Raw genomic sequence first — 22,662 nt, forward strand, 5'->3', positions numbered from 1 at the left:
GGAAAGAAGAGTCGTATTAGAGTCAAATGTCAATTCTGTTTCTCTTCTCGTATGTGTCAGAGCTGTTGAGTTTTTCTACCATCTTTGTTTTCATTTCACATTCCAGAATCCACAGTATTTTGATTACAATTTATTGTTTAGGGCAATTTCCTGAGAAATTAATAGCATTCTTTAAACTGGAACTTAATTTCTTTAAAATATATTTTGTCCACCCACCTGGTGGCTTGAAAAATCAAGTGTTCAGTGCAATGTGATGACTGAGAAAATAAAAAGCATAAAAATAAAACTGCGCTGAACTTGTTTGTGTTGATTAAAATGTCTTTATTCTTACACAAGGTGCGGCCCTTGCAGGAATCCAGCGAGAAACTGGATGGCGGCTCATCCTTAAACAGATGGCAGCTCTGATGATTAAACGCTTTCACCATACAAGAAGGGATTGGAAGGGGGCCATTGCCAACATTCTGCTTCCTGTTCTCTTTGTCATTCTAGCAATGGCTCTGTTCAGTGTCAAACCTTTAACTGCTGAATACCCCACCCTCAAGTTATCTCCAGACATATATGAGGATTCAGATGTCACATTCTTCAGGTGAGATGTCCTGATCATGGCCCTCAGCACAGGGAATGGTGGGATAACTGAATGAAATGATCAGTTGCACTCTTGATAAATCGGAAATCCATCTACCTTTTGAGTTAATTTCAGTTTCTCTGCCAATAACCATATATGAGTGAAGTTTTCCACTTAAGAGAAGTCAGCTTTGAAACTGTTCTATCAGAATATAGTACCTCTGATTAACCTTTATTTAGAAATTTCAATCATGGGATGTGGGAGCTGCTTGCTAAGCCAGTATTTGTTGTCCGGCCCATATTGCCTTCTTGAAGTGCTATAGTCCTCGGGTGCAGGTATACTCACAGTACAATCAGGAAGAAATTTTGAGCCAGTGACAGTGAAGGAACATCGATTCAGTTTCAAGTCAGGATGGTATGTGGTTTGGCAAGAAACTTACAGATGATGTTGCAACACATCTGCTGCCCTGGCTTCCAAGATGTTAGTGGTTGTGGGATTGGACGGTGTCGTTGATGGAACCTGAACAAGTTACTGCGATGCATGCTGCAGGTGGTACACACTGCTGTCACTGTGCTGAATGGTGTACGTGGTGGATGGGGCGCTAAGCAAGGCTGATTTGTACTGCATAGTATTGAGCTTCTTACGTGTTAATGACACTGCATCCATTTGGGCAAACCGGAAGTGTCTCATCGCACTTCTGACTTGTGCCTTATCTGTGGGGCACAAGCTTTGAGGAGACAGGAGGTGAGTTACTCATCACAGAACTCCTAGCCTGTGACCTGTTCGTGTAGCCACTGTAATTATATAGTTGGTCAAGTTCAGTTTCTATTCAATGGTGACCTCCCCCACAGGATGTTGATAATGGGGGATTTAATGATAGTAATACCATTGAATGTCAAGGGGTGTTGATTATATCCTCTTGTTTGAATAGACACTGCCTGGCAAATGCATGTTGTGAATGTTACTTGCTACTTACCAGCACAAACCTGGATGTTGTCAGGTCTTGCGACATGTGGACAAGGACTGATTCCATATCTGAGCTGTCATGAGTAGTACTGAACGTGATGTAATCATCAGCCAATGTGCCCATTCTTTTTTCTATTCATTTGTGGGATGTGGGCGTCGCTGGCTGGCCAGCATTTCTTGCCCATTCCTGGTTGCCCTTGAGAAGGTGGTGGTGAGCTGCCTGCTTGAACTGCTGCATTCCTCCTGCTGTGGGTTGACCCACAATGCTATTAGAGAAGAATTTCTGACCTCATGATGCAAAGAAGGTCATTGATGAAGTATTTGAAAATGGTTAGACCCAGAACATTAAACTGAAGAACTTCTGCCAAAATGTTTTGGAGCTGAGATCACTGATCTCCAATGACCACAATCTTTGGGTTTGATATGAGCCCAAATGGATTGTTCTTCCTTAATTCCAATTTATTCCAGTTTTGCAAGGAAAATGTTACTTTGATGTCAGGGGCTTTTACACATATCTCACCTCTGGAGTTCTTGTTCCTATATTTGGTTCAAAGCTGTAAAAAGATCAGGAGCTGAATATTCCTAGCAGAAAACAAACTAAACATCAGAAAACAAAGTATTACTGAGTTAGTACCCCTTGATAATAGTGTTGGTGAACCCTCCTACCATTTTGCCGATGATTGAGAGTAGGCCGAGTGGGTGGAAATTGGTTGGATGAATTCATCTTCCTTTTGGTGCACAGAACATGTCTGGACATTTTTCTACATCCCGGGTAGATGCCAATTTAGTTGATGTTCTGGAATAGCTTAGCTAGGGGCATGGCTAGTTTTTCAACATAACCTTCAGTATTATTTCTGGAATACTGTCCAGATCCACGGCCTTTGCAATGTCCAGTGCACCCAGCCATTTCTTTATATAATGTGCAGGAAATCAAATTGGCTGAAGAGTCACATCTGAGATACTGAGGACCTCAAGAGGTGAACAATGGATAGTCCACACACTTTTGGCTAAAGATATAGAAAATCATAAATAAGACATTTTATTGTAACTTGTTGCAATTAGATTCATGAAGCTGTCTCTGGATTGACAGTGGTATTGATTTAATTTATGTACATATAATTTTGAAAGTGGTAGGATGTGTAGAAATAGGAACTAATAAAACATGAAATCTTGAGCTTAACAATAGAGGCGTATAATATAAAAGAAGGGAAATTATGCTGAGATTATACAAGAGATCTGGTTGGATGGTAAATAAAGTATTGAGTCCAGTTGGGGTCTTTCTGCTCCATGGTAAGGAATGGTCTCGGTGGCTCCCTGTTTCTTCCTAAGGCCTGACATGCTGAGGGAAGCCTACCTAACTCTGTCACTGTGGCATCCTGAGGCACTGGTGTCACTAGCAAAGGACCTGAGGCCATTTCATTCAGTGGTATGCTCACAATACTGAGCTGCACCCCTCAGGAAGTTGGCAGCAGAGCCCACCTTCACGTGGCTGGTCACTGTGAAGCCATTCTGCAGCCCTCCCACCTCTAATTCAATTCAAACATTCCCTCTGATAGGAAGTCCTACTTGAAATAACTGCTGGCCAAATAAATACCACCTTATTGTTGAAGCTAAGCTACCAGGAGAGGTAGCCATAACTGTGTGACTAGAATGGAGCCTCAAGGAACAGATACCATGGACTCAGATAGCAAGTTACTTCTGGGGTTTTGCTGGGGCTAGGCTGACAGACCTGAGGACGTAGGTTCAGATTATCAGTGTTGGAAAGTGATGAAATGGGGAAATTTTGGATGGAGAATTACCTTGGGTAGGCTCTGATGCACACCACGGCCTGAAAAGAAAGCACATTTAATGGTAAGGTCCTGGGGAGTGTTACCGAGCAAACAGACCTTGAGGTCTAGCTTTCTTGTTTCTTAAAAGTGGTTCTCTTGCCTTTATCGGTCAGTGTATTGAGAATAAGAGATAGCACAGTGTGAAGCTGAATGAACATAGCAGGCCAAGCAGCATCAGAGGAGCAGGAAAGCTTAACGTTTCGGGTCGGGACCCTTCTTCAGAGAGTCCCAACCCGAAACGTCAAGCTTTCCTGCTCCTCTGGTGCTGCTTGGGCTGCTGAGTTCATCCAGCTTCACACCGTGTTATCTCAGATTCTCCAGCATCAGCAGTTCCTACTATCTCTATTGAGAATAAGAGTTGGGATGTCATGTTGCCACTGTGCAGGACATTGGTTAGACCATTTTTGGAATACTGTGTTCAATTCCGGTCTCCCTGCTATAGGAAAGATGTTGTGAAACTTGAAAACGTTCAGAAAAGATTTGCAAGAATATTGGGTTGAAATGTTTGAGCTATAGGGAGAAGTCAAATACATTGAGGCTATTTTCTTTGGAGCATCGGAGGCTGAGGGGTGACCTTATAGAGATCTACAAAATCATGACAGACATAGACAGGGTGAACAGCCAAGGTCTTTTCCTCAAGGTAGAGGAGTCCAGAACTAGAGGACAAAGGTTTAAGGTGAGAGAGGAAAGATTTAAAAGGATCCTAAGGGGCAACTTTTTCACACAGAGGGTGGTGCCTGTATGCAACTAGCTGCCGGAGGAAGTGGTGGAGGCTGGTACAATTACAACATTTAAAAGGCATCTGGATGGGTATATGAATAGGAAGGGTTTAGAGGGATATGAGCCAAATGCTGGCAAATGGGTCTAGATTAATTTTGGATATCTGATTGGCATGGATAAGTTGGACTGAAGTGCCTATTTCTGTGCTGTACATCTCTACGACCATTTGACCACATGACTCTATGACACATGTGCCCCTTTTTGCTTTACTACCAGTCTAGCAGATTTCTTTCCCTTAAGACATTACTGAACCGGATGCGATTTTATAACAATCTCTGAGAGTTGTCACGATCACCTTCAGATATTTTTTTCTAAAATTTATTCAGAGATATTATTACAACCCTCTGGAGCAAGTAGCTCTTGCCCCTTGTTTCAGGGGTAGGGGCACAACCACTGTATCACAAGTGGCCTCTCAATTATCTTCACTATTACTAGCTCTATATTCCACACTTATTAATTGAATTTAATGTACCAGCTAACATGGTGCGACTTGAGCGCACATCTCCAGAACATTAATGTGGAAGTTATCCAGTGATGTTACTACTACACCGCTATCTTCCCTTTTATTGTTGACAGCCATACTCCCAAAACTGAGTCAGAAGCTGAAGGGTCCTGCTGAATGGAGATTCAGCCCCCAATTTAGAATTCCAGTGGAAATGCAGGAATCCAGTTGGCATGCATGCTCATCATCTCCTGACCTGCCTTCATTTCATCTCCTTCTTGGGGTCTCTCCCCAGAACCCCCTATCATGTTATTAATGGGAGCCCTTCCACTGCAAAGGACCAAATAATTAATGGCTGGTAGAAAGTTAGTAGCAACATAAGGAGTCCTCATGTAGGACCTGTCAAGCTGTTAATCAGCCTTTGAATCTTCTAATCCATTTTATTCTCTAAGGAAAGAATATGAAAATATGAAAACACAAGCCAAAAGGTGCATTGGCAGCAAGAAATAATCATTGCAATGACCTGAAGCATAATTTCAGTTTCAAGCTCCACCCTCTAACCTGATTTGTATTAGCAAACCTGCACAAAGGCTTTAATTGTGTCATGAGTGTAATTTTGGTCCTGAACTGATCGATATCAAGCTAGATTTGTGAACATTTTATAATTTCTACATCAAAACCATCATTCAAATTCAATTGATCTAATTTATAAGTTTATTTTTACACAATGGCTATTTAACGACTATTAATATGTTTAATGGCTGTTTATCTGAACATAATTATTCCTCCAAGTGAATGCTATCATTCAACATACATTCTATGTGAATCATTTGGATTATTACTTCGTCCATAAATGTACTTAAGCTTATTTGTCTTATTACCATGTTGTTTATCATGTTTCCTCATTGAGAGCTTCATTTAATTGCTTATATTGCCCTGATAGTACTATTGTATGAAGTATCAACTAGAATACTGGTCTGTTATTGCTCATTGATGATTAGAATTATTGCTTTAAAAGGCAGCAGTTTCTGTGAACGTTTTGCTAATTGAATGCTAATTTTCTTGAAATAAGTGATATAATTTTGCTTTATTAATGCCACCTTTGGGAAGTGATGTCAAAACTCCATTTCTAACAGCTCTACAGTTACAAACACTCAGGAAAATTTGCAGAGAGCAGATATGCAAAAAGTTGCATACAAAACAAACACACAGACACACACATGCACAAACACTAAACGCAATCACAGATGGATGTATTTAACTAAAAACGGAAACACAGATGGTTAGAGCTCCCGTGGTTAACAATGAGAAAATTCCTGCTCGTGGCCACTAACTGTTAATCTTGCCACTATTTGCCTGAGTTGTACATCAAGTTGTAAGGGGGGTGGATGTGTCCGAAAAGCCCCCAAGACTGGCTTTTGGAGGTGCCTCCATCGGCTCCTTTGGTTAGAATTGATGATAGTCACAGTCTGAAACTTCATTTTCCTCTCCATAAAGGCTGCCAGCCTTGCTGAGTATCGACAGCGGTTTCTGCTTTTTATTTGAGAGTGCTGCTGTAGCTTTGTGGAAATGTCAGAGGAGGAAGGTATCACACAAAGCATGGTATTGTCTGGGCCTGCGGCAGTAGGCCTGGAGGCAGGAAGTGAACCTGCTCCTGTGAGATAGTAAAGGGCCAGAACCCTGCCACCTTCTGGCCTTTGTCTAAAATCAATTCTGGTGGGAAGGCCTAAGCTCCACCTTCTTGTGCCACCTCAGGCGTGATTGTAACAAGGTCAGGCAGGTGGACCTTATAAAATATGAATTCCCTGCTTGGGGCTATTAAACTGGTCCACTCAGGGAGCTCTGGCTGACAGATAAGAGCAGTGGCGTCAGATAGAAGGGCAGGTAGTGGTAATGTCATTAGGCTAGTAATACAGAACGCCAAGCCAATGTTCTGGGGTCAAGTACTAGGCAGTGGTAAACAGTAAAAGTTAAAATTAAAATAAAATTGAAGAAATTCCAGAGACTGGAGTTAAAGGAATGCAGTGGTAGGTAGAATCCCTATCAGGATTGACATGGTTTAAGGGGTGGCACAACGGCTAGTAGTTAGCACTGCTGCTAAATTGCCCACAGTGTCCAGGGATGTGCAGGCTAGGCAAATTATCCATGGGAAATGCAGAGTTAAAGGGTAGGGGGTGCGTGTGAGTGGGATGCTCTTCAGAGGCCCAGTGTGGACTTGATTAACTGATTGGCCAGCTTCTACATTGTAGGGATTCTTTACTGTTACACTGTTCCCTCTGAGAGCTGGCTCTGAGGGAGCTGGATCAGTGTCAGGGACTCTGTAGGTGTAAATACTGACTTCTGTGGAGTTATTTGAACCTAAAATTAGGGTGCTTCATTGAGTAATTAATGATTACTTCAGGTCTTCAATCCAACAGGGCTGCACTTATCTCAGTTGGGATGTAAAAGGTTACCCCCGTGGGCAAGTTTCCAATATGAGGTTCGGGAGGCGTCCCTTCAATCTGCAATAAGATGGAAGCAATCAAGGGACTGGACATGGGTCAGCGAGGAAGATGCAAATGTATAACCCCATGCCCTGGCCTTGCTTCTGACCACATGGCTCACCTGTGCCCATCACCTCCACCTTGTGAGACTCTCCTAAACAAAACACTCTGCCAGTGGGTGATCTTTTGTCCAGGAAGTCCATGAGTATTGTTCTGGTGACAATCATGGCCTACACTATGGGTCTGCTGATTTCTGGGAATGCCACTCACTGATTGGCTGACAGCTCTTGGTGGCTCTTCCTTGGTCCGGTATCCTGATGCCAGCAGAAAGCCCATTCCCAGCCAATTAACTGTGTGATTTCTGGAAGATCCAGTGGTCTTTTGTAGACTGTGAGTTTCTCTCCTGTTTTCAGATTTACTGTGCAACAGGAAGATTCTGCCCTAAATCTGTAACTGGCATGGGAGCAGCCTTTGTGGCACCACAGAGAGTTGGAAGAGCAACTGGGACAGGGGGAAATTCTGCTCAAAGTGCTCTGCAAAGTTGGAGCCACAGTTTTCCAAATTCCTTAACAAAGACAGGAGGCTGGTCAGTACGACAGCCAGCGCACGCAGCATTTTAGTGTGCATGTCTATCAATCTTTCATGTTCTATCCTGTGTATTTCCAATCAAAGTCCTCATCTGAATCCTCAGTACCAGAACTCCTCTGCTACCTCTGGCAATCAAACCATTCTTTACAACTGGCCTTGCTACATCCAGCTTAGGCCTGTAATGACTCACCACTTGCTTACCTTAACTCTATTCTAGCCTCTGAACTATAGAAAATAGAACAGTACTGCACAGTACAGGCCCTTTGGCCCATGACATTGTGCTAACCCATTACCCTACTAAGATCAAACTACCCTGCATTCCCTACATTTTAATAGACAATAGACCAGTACATGTTTCGTGGTGCTTTCTGGGCTGCTGTCTGTAAGTGTTACTCAAAGTGCAAGTGCCTTTAAGTCAACCATCTTCCTTCTTTAATCTGCTGGCTGGAGAGGCAATAGTGCTTGGGTATCAGAAAGCAGGGCCTCAGAACGTGAAGAATGGTTATAGGTGGAGTGAAGTAGATTGCGATCTTAAGATCCATAGTTACACCTTCAATAGGCTCATGCAAAATCGCAGGTTGAGCTGAGAGCTATCAAGACTCAAATCATAAATATGCTGTTAGCCTTAATGGTCTTGGTGCCTTGGATGGCTCAGGCTCTATGGTTTTTGACTCTGATGCTGACAGGAATCTTATCAATAGGGCTCAAGAGATGGATGTGTCATTTTCTCCACTGAATTCTGCTATGCACCCTTCTATTATGTATTATTGTTTCCTTTCAAAAAAAGGGCAAATTGTTAATGATTATATCACACTGTGGTGATGTTTTTACCATAGCTGAAGCGTTAAAGGAGTTGGAGAGAGACTGATCAATGGTTTGTGAGTGGGCAGATGAGACCAAGTGTTAAGCATGATTCTTGAGTGTCGGGGAGTATATTGGGCAAGTGATGGGTATGGGATACGTTCTCCAGCAGAAGAGATTCGTGTTGTGATCAGTAAGGGATACCATTGTTAAGGTAACCTTGACCACTCAAACAAGATCATTTAGCCTTCTTTGAACAGGTATTGGAACCCAGGGTCCAAAAAACAGTTGAATCCTGAAGGATTTTCTGACACTCCTCCCCAAGAAACTATGTAATCCCCTGCCAGCTCCATCACTACTGCCTCCAATGCCCCAAACTGAATCCCCAAACCCTCACACTGCCTTAGTGTTTAATTCTCCATCATTTTAAGTAACACCGTTTTTCAGTGCAGCCTCACTTTAAACGTAACAGCTGCCTTTAAGAAGAGCGAGCCTGTTATACTGCATGGTATCTGCCTTACAACATTGTTCTTCAACCTGCTGAAAATTGGTTCAGCCAGCAAGTTGGAGGAGAAGGAAGCAGCAAGAGACCAACTTGGCTATTCACTGTATCGTACAGATGCACCAAACCTCAGTGCTCCTGAGATGCTGCTGAGCCTGCTGTCTTCATCCAGCCTCACATTTTATTATCTCAGAGCTGTCCTCTTGGTTCAGAATCGGCAGAGGAAGCTCACAAATTGCAATTTGTTTCTTTAATGTGGGATGTTAGCGTGGCTGGTAAGAAAACATTTCTTGCCAATTCCTAGTTTCTGTTAAGTTGACAGGCTCTCTAAAGGGCAAGTTAGAATCACCCACATTGCTGTTGGTCTAAATTTACATATGAGCTAGGCCTCTAGTAAAGAGGTAATAGGAACTGCAGATGCTGGAGAATCCGAGATAGCAAGGTGTGGAGCTGGATGAACACAGCAGGCCAAGCAGCATCTTAGGAGCAGGAAAGCTGATGTTTCCTGAAAGCTGACCCCTGAAGGTTCTAGGCCCGAAACACCATCTTTCCTGCTCCTAAGATGTTGCTTGGCCTGCCATGTTCATCCAGCTCCACCTCTAGTAACGACTACAGATTTCCTTCCCTCTAAGACTTTTGTAAACCAAAAAGGCTTTTTACAACAATTGACAATGGTTATGTAGATGCTGTTACACAATACTTAAAATTCCAGGTTTTTATTACATTTTAATTTCAGTAAGTCCTTTTACGTGGAATTCAAACCTGTATCCCCAGATTATTAGCATGGAGCTTTGGATTATCTGTCCTGTGACGTTATTATTATCTCACTGACTCCCATCCAAAATGTAGGGCATGTGTGCTAGCCCAATATGCCTCAGTCAAGATTTTCAGTCTGTTTGAAGAGACCCATTGTCACATGCCCAATTAACACAGGTACCAGGATTTATGTTGCTCTGCAAAGGTTCACCAGAAACAAATATGAGCTTGTCTGAGCATAATGAATAGTGAGCACTGTTCTTTTGTCATTGACTACAAAATCTAGGTCATCGTAACTATCCAAATACTTTAATTCCAATTAATAAAATGTGAGGCTGGATGAACACAGCAGGCCAAGCAGCATCTCAGGAGCACAAAAGCTGACGTTTCAGGCCTAGACCCTTCATCAGAGAGGGGGATGGGGGGAGGGAACTGGAATAAATAGGGAGAGAGGGGGAGGCGGACCGAAGATGGAGAGTAAAGAAGATAGGTGGAGAGAGTGTAGGTGGGGAGGTAGGGAGGGGATAGGTCAGTCCAGGGAAGACGGACAGGCCAAGGAGGTGGGATGAGGTTAGTAGGTAGCGGGGGGTGCGGCTTGGGGTGGGAGGAAGGGATGGGTGAGAGGAAGAACCGGTTAGGGAGGCAGAGACAGGTTGGACTGGTTTTGGGATGCAGTGGGTGGGGGGGAAGAGCTGGGCTGGTTGTGTGGTGCAGTGGGGGGAGGGGACGAACTGGGCTGGTTGAGGGATGCAGTAGGGGAAGGGGAGATTTTGAAACTGGTGAAGTCCACATTGATACCATATGGCTGCAGGGTTTAATTTCAATTATTTAGTTAATGTTACAGCCAATGTTTTCAATGTATTAATTTTTACCAATGATAAGGCATCAGTAATAGCAATTATGATAATAACAGTTGTTATGTTATCTTAGTTCTCTGATTTAACAATGAAATGCACCCTCTCTTTTTTGGAGTAATCTTATACAAATCAGTACGGCAGAATGCAAGCTGGTTCTTTCTTCCTAGAATTGTCTGATTAGGTTGCAGTTTGTTATTCCACTTTCATACTTTTCCTGTGGCTAACTCTGATTTTTTACTCTGTACAGTTCTGGTAACAATGATTTTATAAACTTGACCTCCATGATGCTGAAGTTTTTGAAAATAAATGAATCCTGTGTTGGCCAAGCTTCCAATCTGTAAGTAAATGATATGCCTTTCTTTCTTCTCATTAATACTGTGCTCATTAAGGATATTAGTGCTGGGGAATGGAAAGACTTTCATCTGGGGCAACAAAGCATAAAAGGTGTAGTTTAAATCACCCGAAATGAGTGAATTTGGATTGGTTGGAATGAGAAAACTTTAACAGTTAATCACAAACTATCAATCTGCAAAAACAAGTGATCTATCCTTTGCGCTTTGACTAACACAGTCCAAAGCCATACAGACTGGTTAACTCAATTAGGATGTGTTACTAGTTGACCAAAGCCCAGATTGTAGAATACCCGAAGTTGCTTCTGGGTTGTCATTGTTGCACATGGTTGTAGCAGAATCACAGATTACTAATACTTCAGTCAAACCTCAGGGAGGCACCATGAACACAACATATCAGTAAATGTTTTTGAACTCCTTTTCTACACTGTGGAATTCTCAGTTTAATATCTCACCCGAAGTGCAGTACTTCCAATTGTGTAACACTCCTTGACTACAACACTGAAGTATCATTTTCAATTGTACGATCAAATCATTAGAATGAAGCTTTAACCCATTATACTCTGAGTTTGAGATATGACTGCTACTGTTGAGCTGAGATCAAACAAAAGGCGTGGAGAATCAGAACTGTTAGTTTTGGTCCTTTCTAATGACCTATTGTTGGATACACGATTTACTAAGTAAATTATGCAGACAAATCACAAAATTGATTTATATACTGCAAATCATGATTTTCACTGGAAAAATGTTATATTTTTTCTTAGGAACAGTTCTTCATGTGGGTGGAATGGAAATTCAGAACCACAGAATTTTGTGGGGCGCTGTAATTGTGATAATGGCAATCAGGTAAGAATCATGGCCTGTGACATCTCCATTGTTTCTCGGCCCACTGGCCACGTTACGCAACAATTTTAAGTTATTGAATTTAGATAAGTTTATCTATTTGTATATATTGGCAAGGATTAAAGGATCAAGATACCTGCACCCTATTCATCTTCATGCTCTTTCCAAATGTTTCTGGAAATCATTTGAACAGCTAAATCTTTCGCTTCATATTGTCTGACTCAAAGGATGGTGAGTGGCAGTCCATCTGTTGTCTTTGAGATTTAGCCTTGGTAATTTGAAGTCAAGAACCATCCCTCCACACAAAGACAGCCGCAAACAACAGAAGCGATAAGTGGATTACTATTTTTGATAACGTGAATTTTCTGACTATGCTGCAGCTTCAAAGGGAAATGCTGTCTTTTTTATAAAACAATGACCTGTCTTTCTCTGATAATAAAATGTGAGGCTGGATAAACACAGCAGGCCAAGCAGCATCTCAGGAGCACAAAAGCTGACGTTTCGGGCCTAGACCCTTCATCAGAGAGGGGGATGGGGGGAGGGAACTGGAATAAATAGGGAGAGAGGGGGAGGCGGACCGAAGATGGAGAGTAAAGAAGATAGGTGGAGAGAGTATAGGTGGGGAGGTAGGGAGGGGATAGGTCAGCCCAGGGAAGACGGACAGGTCAAGGAGGTGAGATGAGGTTAGTAGGTAGATGGGGGTGCGGCTTGGGGTGGGAGGAAGGGATGGGTGAGAGGAAGAACCGGTTGGGGAGGCAGAGACAGGTTGGACTGGTTTTGGGATGCAGTGGGTGGGAGGGAAGAGCTGGGCTGGTTGTGTGGTGCAGTGGGGGGAGGGGACGAACTGGGCTGGTTTAGGGATGCAGTAGGGGAAGGGGAGATTTTGAAACTGGTGAAGTCCACATTGATACCATATGGCTGCAGGGTTCCCAGGCGGAATATGAGTTGCTGTTCCTGCAACCAGTTCGTTCCCTCCCCCCACTGCACCACACAACCAGCCCAGCTCTTCCCCCCCACCCACTGCATCCCAAAACCAGTCCAACCTGTCTCTGCCTCCCCAACCGGTTCTTCCTCTCACCCATCCCTTCCTCCCACCCCAAGCCGCACCCCCATCTACCTACTAACCTCATCTCACCTCCTTGACCTGTCCGTCTTCCCTGGGCTGACCTATCCCCTCCCTACCTCCCCACCTATGCTCTCTCCACCTATCTTCTTTACTCTCCATCTTCGGTCCGCCTCCCCCTCTCTCCCTATTTATTCCAGTTCCCTCTCCCCATCCCCCTCTCTGATGAAGGGTCTAGGCCCGAAACGTCAGCTTTTGTGCTCCTGAGATGCTGCTTGGCCTGCTGTGTTCATCCAGCCTCACATTTTATTATCTTGGAATTCTCCAGCATCTGCAGTTCCCATTATCTCTGATACTATTTTAACCTGTCTTTCTCTGCTTGGATTCAATAAAATGCTACCACAAGGCACTCTCATGTATAAGAGAACAGCACCAGTAACATGCCGATCAGTTATTTACTTCGTTTAAAAGATAGAGCTGTTTTTATTTCGTTTAGGGAGCCATCAAAATTACAGGTTTCAAATAAAACCTCAGTCACAACCAATAGTTACCTACCTGGAATTAAGTACTCAGAATCACTTAAAATGCAATGCATAGTGTTATGTAACTGATATTGTATATAACCCCATTGCCCCAAAGTATAGTTCTGAATTACTGAGGAAATGTTAGACACTGTAGAAATGTAACACCAAGTCAAGTCAGGCTGATAAAATCTAAAATAGCTGTGAAATTTGAGAGGATTAAAAACGTTGATAGAATATGATCACTTTCTAAATTCTGGAACCTAAGCAGTTAATTTAAAGGAACTTACCAGCTTTATGTATGTATGGTTACATTTTGTTCTGTCTCCCACACCTGCTTGTTACTGGTGGAGCAAATAAGCTGGGAATGGAAAATAAGAATCAACTTATTCACAAAACAATCAACAATAGATAACCAGTTTTGACTTACCATATAGAAAGGGAGAATTTAAATAAGGACTTCTCTGTGATACAGGCCATGGGGTTTGCATCCTGTGCAAACCCCTCTCCCAGGCCCTGTTCCCATGAGCTGTATTACTTGTTACAGTGCTAATCTGCAGAGATGTTTTGAATATTTCAGACTTGAAATGTAATCACGTCCATTATGAAAACCAATGGAATGCAAACAAAACAAAATAAATTCAAAACATTATATGTAACAGATTGGGAACTGAAGGAATTAATGGCAGGATTGCAGACTGACAAGGAGGTCTTGTGATGCAGTGGTAGCATCTTTACCTTTGGGTCTTTAGTTTCTAGTTCAGTTCCACCTCAGGACTTAATGGCCATGGAAGGTGTGTTATATCAAAGCTAAACAGGTTGATTATCAATCCGTCAATCCCTTGCTTTACCTATGACGGCAATAGGAGATTTCTTTAATCAACTGGAACCTTTTGGTAACGGCGGTGTAAACCCATATTGTATTATAAATGTACTTGTGTATATTCTTGTCATGTGCAAGTGTGAACCTTGCTCTAAGGGTCTCCTGTATATTGGTAAACCAAATCCACCAACAGAAATTTATATAGTGCTTTTAACAGAATTAAGTAAAGTAACCTAAAGTGGTTCACAAGATTATTAAATATTAATATATGAAACCCAAGCCACAAGTTACAGACGCTCAGACTTTTGCAGTAATAATGACAACCATCAGAGATCAAAATCTTTTACTCCTTTGAAATGGACAACAGCTTCTGGATTACATGCTCAGAATAACTTGAAAGTCTAGAAGTTGCTGTCAATAACTTTATGCTTTTCCAGAGGATTTACAACCCAGGCAGCCCCCAGAGTGCAACTATTAGAAGTCACTCACAGATATGCTGTTAGTTTCACTGCAAAAACGTTTGAGAAAGATCTTGCCAAATGCAGAGTAACTAGATTTCTAACAGCATGCCAATGTGATAATTAGTTTTAAAACAGATATGTATATGAAGCACAATGTAAATCAGAACAATTCTAATCGTTGTTTCAGTTTAGGTTCAGTATAGGTTTATGGAAGGCTTGCTTAAAATTGCTGTACTGGTTACTGTGAGTGTGATGGAACTTGCTACTCATTGCAATTATGCTAAAATGTAATGAATTGTAGTGATTAAAGAGTCAACTTGAATTAAAGCTTTCTGCCTATTTCTGCTCTAGTGTGGTGTTACAACAGAAGTGTGATAGCTTTATTTCCGTTTTCTTAGTCTCATCACTACCAAGTTTGTGACATGCATAAGATAACTTACATACTTAAAGCAGCTTATGAATCAATAGAAAGGAGAGTTATTGATAGCAATGTAATTTTTCAAGGGCTCATCTTCAGTAAGAACAAGTTAGAGAGCTGGAAATGCAACAGTTAATTTTAGTCATCCATAAAATGCTCATTTCAATTTGAATTGCTTATTTTATCATTAGAATTTCGTGGGATTATATCCAGAAAAATCATATTTAAACGTGTCCCTAACTACCTTGCTTAGCTTTAGCCTCATTGCCGAGGTTGGAACAACTGTCCACGTACTGATAAACTATATCATCTTATGCATAAACTAAACTGACCAGATGCAACTTAAAGCTAAAGCTCAGATCTAGATTTAATGTAAAAGAACATTGATAAATTATTGCATAAAATTATTTATAAGCTGTCACATGCCCACACGGGAGCCAATAAATTTTACCTTAAGATAATTGATCCCTGTTGAGTTTAACTCTACTGTCCAGATCAGGGTTTTTCTTGAGGCATCAGCAGGACTCTCCAGGACAGGCTTTATTGAGGCCTTTTAACGATAAAATGAGTGGAATTCCCTAACTAGCCTTTGAAGTCACCAAGATATGACCACTTCAAGTGGGGTTTGGGGAGGGGCATGCAAGGAAGATTACCTCCTACCTTTCCCTGCTCTGGAAAATGGCAGAACCAAAAGCAGGTGGTGGAAACCAGGTGAAAATTGATTCCAGATCTCTTCCTTGCTCTTATCCAAAATTTTAAAGGTTTTCTGCTGTAAGAAAACATAAAGAACTAAAGTAAACCATTTGGTCTTTTGAACCTTTTCTCATTCAATTAGCTCAGAGCTGATCTACTATCCTCAAATCCACTTTTCTGCACTATTCCCAAACCCCTTAATTCCCTTAATATCTAAAAACCAATTAGCTTCTACCTTGAATGGGGACTGAGAATGCACAGCTCTGTGGTAAGAATTCCAAAACTCCCAACTTTTTGAGTGGAGTTATTTCTCTCGAGTTTGATCCTAAGTGGATGACTCCTTTTCCTGAAATTGTGACCGCTTCTCCAGAGGCACAGAATGACAGAAAGAGGCCAATCACCCCATCATATCTGCATCAACTGTTTGAGTATTTTGACTTAATACAAAACTTCTATCTCTTCCCCATAACTCTGCATGTTTGGATAATTATTTAAATAGTAATGATGCCCTTGTGAATGATATAGTCAAACTTTTTTAAGACCAAATTGCTGCAGATGCTGGAATAGAACATAGAACATAGAACATAGAACAGTACAGCACAGAACAGGCCCTTCAGCCCACAATGTTGTGCCGACCATTGATCCTCATGTATGCACCCTCAAATTTCTGTGACCATATACATGTCCAGCAGTCTCTTAAATGACCCCAATGACCTTGCTTCCACAACTGCCGCTGGCAACGTATTCCATGCTCTCACAACTCTCTGCGTAAAGAACCTGCCTCTGACATCCCCTCTATACTTTCCACCAACCAGCTTAAAACTATGACCCCTCGTGCTAGCCATTTCTGCCCTGGAAAATAGTCTCTGGCTATCAACTCTATCTATGCCTCTCATTATCTTGTATACCTCAATTAGGTCCCCTCTCCTCCTCCTTTTCTCCAATGAAAAGAGACCGAGCTCAGTCAACCTCTCTTCATCAGATAAGCCCTCCAGTCCAGGCAGCATCCTGGTAAACCTCCTCTGAACCCTCTCCAAAGCATCCACATCTTTCCTATAATAGGGCGCCCAGAACTGGACGCAGTATTCCAAGTGCGGTCTAACCAAAGTTTTATAGAGCTGCAACAAGATCTCACGACTAAATCTGAACAGAAAACAAACAAAAAACAACTGGAGATCACAGTGGGTCAGGCAGCATCCATGGAGAGAAAGCAAGCTAACACTTTGATCTGGATGACTTTTCACCAGAGCTAAATTGAAGTTCTGAGTCGGCTTGAAACAGTTGAACCTTTCTCTGCCAAACCTCTAAACAGCGCATTCCAAACCAAGGCCACTACTGTGTGAAGAAGCTTTTTCTCATCTTGTTTTTGCGTCATTTGCAAAACACTCCAAAACTGTGCCTTCTCATTCTTCATTCTTTTGTGATCAGCGACAGTTTTACCGCAACGACTCTGTCCCGATCCTTCATGATTTTGAAAATGTCTATCAAATCTGCCTTCAGCTTTCTCCTTTCTACGGAAGGCAATTCCAGCTTCTCTAGCCTAAGCTTATGACTGAAGCTTCTGATCCCTGGAACCATTCTCATTAACCTCTTTTGCACTCTGTCGAATGTGTTGATAACCTTCCAAAGGTGCCCGGGATTGTACACAACACCACAGCTGAAGTCTAACTAATGTCTTATATAAAGATTAGCATAATCTCCTTGCTCGTGTACTCTCTGCCCCTATTAATGAAGCCTAGAGCACTATGTTTTATTAGCAGCTCTCTGCCAACCCTGCCAGTTTTAAAGGTTTGTACATATTTACACCCCCTTGATTCAATCTCCCATGTTTTTATCCATTCACTGATGTTTCTGAAGCCACTATGCATCCTCCTCAATGCCTACCCTCTCAACTAACTTAGTATTTCCAGCCAATTTAAATGCTTTGCGCTTAGTTCATTTATCTAAGTTATCAACAGGAATTGAAATTAGGTGAGGCGCAAATATTGCTCCTTGCAGTAACCTGCTCACACAAAAATGTGATTAGTAATGTCTTATTTATTCCTAATTCTTATTTTCTGTCAATAAACATCTTCAATCTGCAACAATATATTAACCTCAATTTCACAAATCACAATTTTGTGTAGTCACCTTTTGCATGATATACTATACAGCAAAATGATCTTTGAAAATCCAAATTGGCCTAATTGAAATTTTGAGGTCTCTGTTGAAATCAGAACTCATTGCAATCACAACTCATCATTCATTCATTGGATCTTACAGCTTCTTATCCTTCCCAATTTTCACCAACCTACAATCTTTAAGATATTGAAATCAAATTTCATTTTAATTGATCATCATTCCTTATCTCGTTGAATGTTTCCTCAACTTTTGTGGTATTTTGCACCTCAGCCTTTACTTTTTACTTGGAAGTATCTCCGTAAAGCTGATGCACCTATCTGGTTGTATTTATCTTATAGCAATGCCCAGCAACAAATAACATGACACCCTACTACAGAAATAGTGATGGACAACTGCTATACAACCTCACAGGTTACAATCTGCAAGACTACTTAATATCAACAGAAAACATATTTGGACAAAAAAGGTAAAGTACATTTGCTGAATCAGTGTTATGAGGAATAGTTTTTAAAGATGTTGGGCTCAATCTTACATTTTTTTGGCTAAATCTGAGTTGCTTCAAGATTTTTGGAGTGCTTTTGTCTCAAGACCTCATGAATTTTGTTATTGTATCTTGCCAAACTCACGTCTTCATATATTTACCCCATACCTACAGCATCCCTCATGTCTGATTTCTGCCGCATATTACCATGCACCCTTCCCACTGGCAACATTTGTACCCATGCCTGTTGAGCATCTAGACAAGCACTGTAAGTTCAGAACTACCTGATATTTGCCCCAGAAAGGGCAAACAGGGAAAAATCAAACTCCACTCAGTGGACAAGGTTTGAAAAGTCTTGTTGGGAGATGCAGTGCCAATTAGAGCATTCTTCCTCCCCCAGACCAGCAATAGTGACCATGACACTAGACCATGCCAGCCTGGTCCAATATTGCTACTCTGGTTAATCTCAGACATCAAAAGGAATGCCCAATACTGTAGGTAGAATATCCTTTTCCACTCTGCCAAGAGGAGTGCCGTTGTTGTCTCTCCAATACCTCATACTTGCTGTGTCTGTGCTGTTGTACCCACCTCCAATCAAGGGTCATGCTCTACCAGTCCACTATTGCCTGCAACATCTTCCCTAATTGCTTTCACTCACCTAAAACCCCAACACCACTAGCCTTGCATGTCTCACCCTACCACAAGCACTGTCACTCCAGGACACCTCTCCACCCACGCTGACAGTAATTGCAAAGCCACCCACATCAACACTGGGCTGTGGAGGCCAAGCCATTGAGTGTATTGGACAGGTTCTTGATTGCTAAGGGAATCAATAGTTATGGGGAGAAGGTAGGAGAATGAGTATGAAAAGCAAATTAACCATTATCCAAATTTTGGAGCAGACCTAATGAGCCAAATGGCCTAATTCTACTTCTATATCTTTTGGTCTAAATTTCTAACATTGATACTATGAATTGATGTAATTGATTGATTGATGCCAAAGAAGTAGTAAACTGAGGTTTTTTTTTCCAGGAATGTATTTTAAAGTCATAGAATCATACAGCGTGGAAACATTCAGCCCAACTTGTCCATGCTGACTAAACTGAACAAGTCTCATTTGCCTGTATTTGGCTTATATCCCTCTAAATCTTTCCTATCCACGTACCTGTCCATATGTCTTTTAAATGTTGTGATTGTACTCACCTCTACCACTTCCTCTGGCTGCTCATTCCATACGTGCACCATCCTCTGTGTGAAAAAGTTGCTCATTGGGTCTCTTTTAAATTTTTCACCCCTCACCTTAAATCTATATCCTCTTGTTTAGACTCCCCTTCCTGGGGTAAAAGTCCTCGGCTAATCATCTTATCTATGCTCTTCATGATTTTATGAACCTCTATAAGGTCACCCTTAGCCTTTACACTCTAGGGGAAAAAAAAATGTCCCAGCCTATCCAACCTCTCCTCATCACTCGAACCTTCTCGCCTCCTAACATCTTTGAAAATCTTTTCTGCATCCTTTCCAGTTTAATAACATCCTTTTGAAAGCCTCGACTTGGTCAATTTCAGAATCATGGTAAAGATGTGCAAATGGTTTATTGGTTTATACATAGTACATGCTATGATAGAGGATATTGAGGAGGCATGAAAAGAGCATGAAGGACATGAGGAACATGAAAAGTTTTGGATGCACATTAGAAATAGGAGTATATGGACGGCTACCCAATTCTGTGAAATACACTACCTGATGACTGTTTCTGCCCGATTGTGGGCTGTATTCCTCCTGGAATAAGAATGATGGGGGGAGAATGGTAGATATAAGGCAGCATGGGAAACGTATTGGATTAATGAGATATTGAGTGCAAGTCTTTAAGGGCTGTGTCCCTATACATGAAGGTGGGCATTCCAGTCTACGGGCCCCTCCATCTGTCTATCTCCGTTGCCAGCTTGCAAAGTGGTGGGCCCAACTGTACCTTTTCCCTACCTTCCCTGAATGAAAATATGGTGGATGGGAGCCTCCTGAACGGAAACAAGTTTGCAGAGTCAGGAACATTTCTCCCAACTAACCCTAATTCCTGATCTTTGTCTCTTTCCTGAAAATATGACCCCTCATCATAAATTTAAATAAAACATTGCCCTTGCTATCTACAATCTAGATGTGGGTCAATTCCACTTCCTTTGTGTGCACTGTTCTTCCTGGAATTTAGGCCTGTGTAAGCTGACTAATTCGGTCTGCTGAATTGATGGGGCTTCTTGGGAGATGAATGGTCAAATTGGGATGTGTTATTGTGTCAAGCCTAAGGTGACCATATTTATCATCTGGAATTGTGAGGCATGCGGAGAAGTAAAAGGAGAACGAGGCATTTCACAATACAGGCAAACCTTGACTGAAGATAGAGTTGGAAGGTCATGATGTACAGGACTTTGGTGAGGCCTCTTCTGGAATATTGTGCCCAGTTACAAGTGCTGAAAAATGGGATTAAAATAGTTAGGTGGTTGTTTTTGACTGTTGCAGACTTGATTAACGGAAGGACTGTTTTTCTGAGCTGTGTACCTCAATGACTGTAAACATTGCTGTTCGTTTATATGTGGAACTTTTGATTGCTGCCCAATATCTTCCAATCACCCTTTCTCAACACTTGTATTGTTAATAGATTAGGAGGATGGTCAATTGGACAACAACTGCCTGATGATCTTAAGGAAAACAATTTCACTGAACTGGGACTTAATTCTTTAATGAAGGTAAGAACTATTTACAGTAAAAAGCTTTTATTACAAGCATATTAAGATTATGTATGTTAATTATTATTGGATGAATGATAAAATGGGGTTAGTGAAATAGTGCAGGGAGGCACAATGCTGAATTCACACCTTAAGAATATTATTCTCAATTTTCCTTTCTAGGAACAGATTAATCAATTGTGTACTATGTACTTGTAGGAAATTCATGTCACTGTAATAAAGCAAGAAAACACAACAGTCAATTTATACAGAACATGCGATAATAACCAGATAATCTGTTATTTATGATTTATTTGTTGAAGTATGAAGATTAAACATAGCACCAGGGAATTTTTTTTTCTTTTCACATCGACCTTAAAGGGAAAACAAATGTTCATTTTTGTATTTATTGTGTAAGAAACAAAGAAACAAAGAAACCTACAGTACAGGAACAGGCCCTTTGGCCCTCCAAGCCTGCGCCGATCAAGATCCTCTGTCTAACCTGTCATCTATTTTTTAACAGTCTGTGTCCATTTGCTCCCATGTACCTGTCCAAATATATCTTAAAAGACGCATAATGTGTCTGCGTCTACCACCTCTGCTGGCAACGCGTTCCAGGCACCCACCATCCTCTGTGTAAAGAACTTTCCACGTATATCTCCCTTAAACTTGCCTCCTCTCACTTGGAACTCATGACCCCTAGTAATAGGGTCCCTCACTCTGGGAAAAAGCTTTTTGCTATCCACCCTGTCTATACCCCTCATGATTTTGTAGACCTCAATCAGGTCCCCCCCTCAATCTCCGTCTTTCTAATGAAAATAATCCTAATCTATTCAACCTCTCTTCATAGCTAGCACCCTCCATACCAGGCAACATCCTGGTGAACCTCCTCTGCACCCTCTCCAAAGCATCCACATCCTTTTGGTAATGTGGCGACCAGAACTGTACACAGTACTCCAAATGTGGCCGAACCAAAGTCCTATACAACTGCAACATGACCTGCCAACTCTTGTACTCAATACCCCGCCCAATGAAGGAAAGCATTCCATATGCCTTCTTGACCACCCTATTGACCTGCGTTGTCACCTTCAGAGAACAATGAACCTGAACACCCAGATCTCTCTGTTCATCAACTTTCCCGAGGACATTTCCATTTATGTATAGTTCGCCCTTGAATTTGGTCTTCCAAAATGCATCACCTCGCATTTGCCCGGATTGAACTCCATTTGCCATTTATCTGCCCAACTCTCCAGTCTATCTATATTCTGCTATAATTTCTGATAGTCCCCTTCACTGTTAGCTACTCCACCAATCTTAGTGTCATCAGCAAACTTGCTGATCAGACCACCTACACCTTCCTCCAGATCATTTACATATACCACAAACAACAGTGGTCCCAGCACAGATCCCTGTGGAACACCACTGGTTAAGGGTCTCCAATTTGAGAAACTTCCCTTCTACTACTACCCTCTGTCTTCTGTTGCCCAGCCAGTTTTTTATCCATCTAGCTAGCACACCCTGGACCCCATGTGACTTCACTTCCTCCATCAGCCTGCCATGGGGAACCTTATCAAACACCTTACTGAAGTCCATGTATATGAC

The 22,662-nt window shown here is 41.8% G+C and overlaps 1 protein-coding gene across 2 annotated transcripts in view; it reads left to right on the forward strand.

The window, feature by feature from the left end:
• Positions 1 to 22,662, forward strand: part of LOC125462796 (ATP-binding cassette sub-family A member 13-like) — a 264,956-nt gene that overhangs the window by 189,253 nt on the left and 53,041 nt on the right. For both annotated transcript variants that reach the window (XM_059655541.1, XM_059655542.1), the window contains 5 exons: positions 337 to 586; positions 10,817 to 10,906; positions 11,684 to 11,765; positions 18,201 to 18,328; positions 20,994 to 21,081. In XM_059655541.1, the coding sequence (XP_059511524.1) occupies positions 337 to 586; positions 10,817 to 10,906; positions 11,684 to 11,765; positions 18,201 to 18,328; positions 20,994 to 21,081 (638 nt within the window). The remainder of the gene's footprint in view (positions 1 to 336; positions 587 to 10,816; positions 10,907 to 11,683; positions 11,766 to 18,200; positions 18,329 to 20,993; positions 21,082 to 22,662) is intronic.

The sequence above is a fragment of the Stegostoma tigrinum genome, chromosome 2 (assembly GCF_030684315.1).
Source record: "Stegostoma tigrinum isolate sSteTig4 chromosome 2, sSteTig4.hap1, whole genome shotgun sequence".
Taxonomy (NCBI): Eukaryota; Metazoa; Chordata; class Chondrichthyes; order Orectolobiformes; family Stegostomatidae; genus Stegostoma; species Stegostoma tigrinum.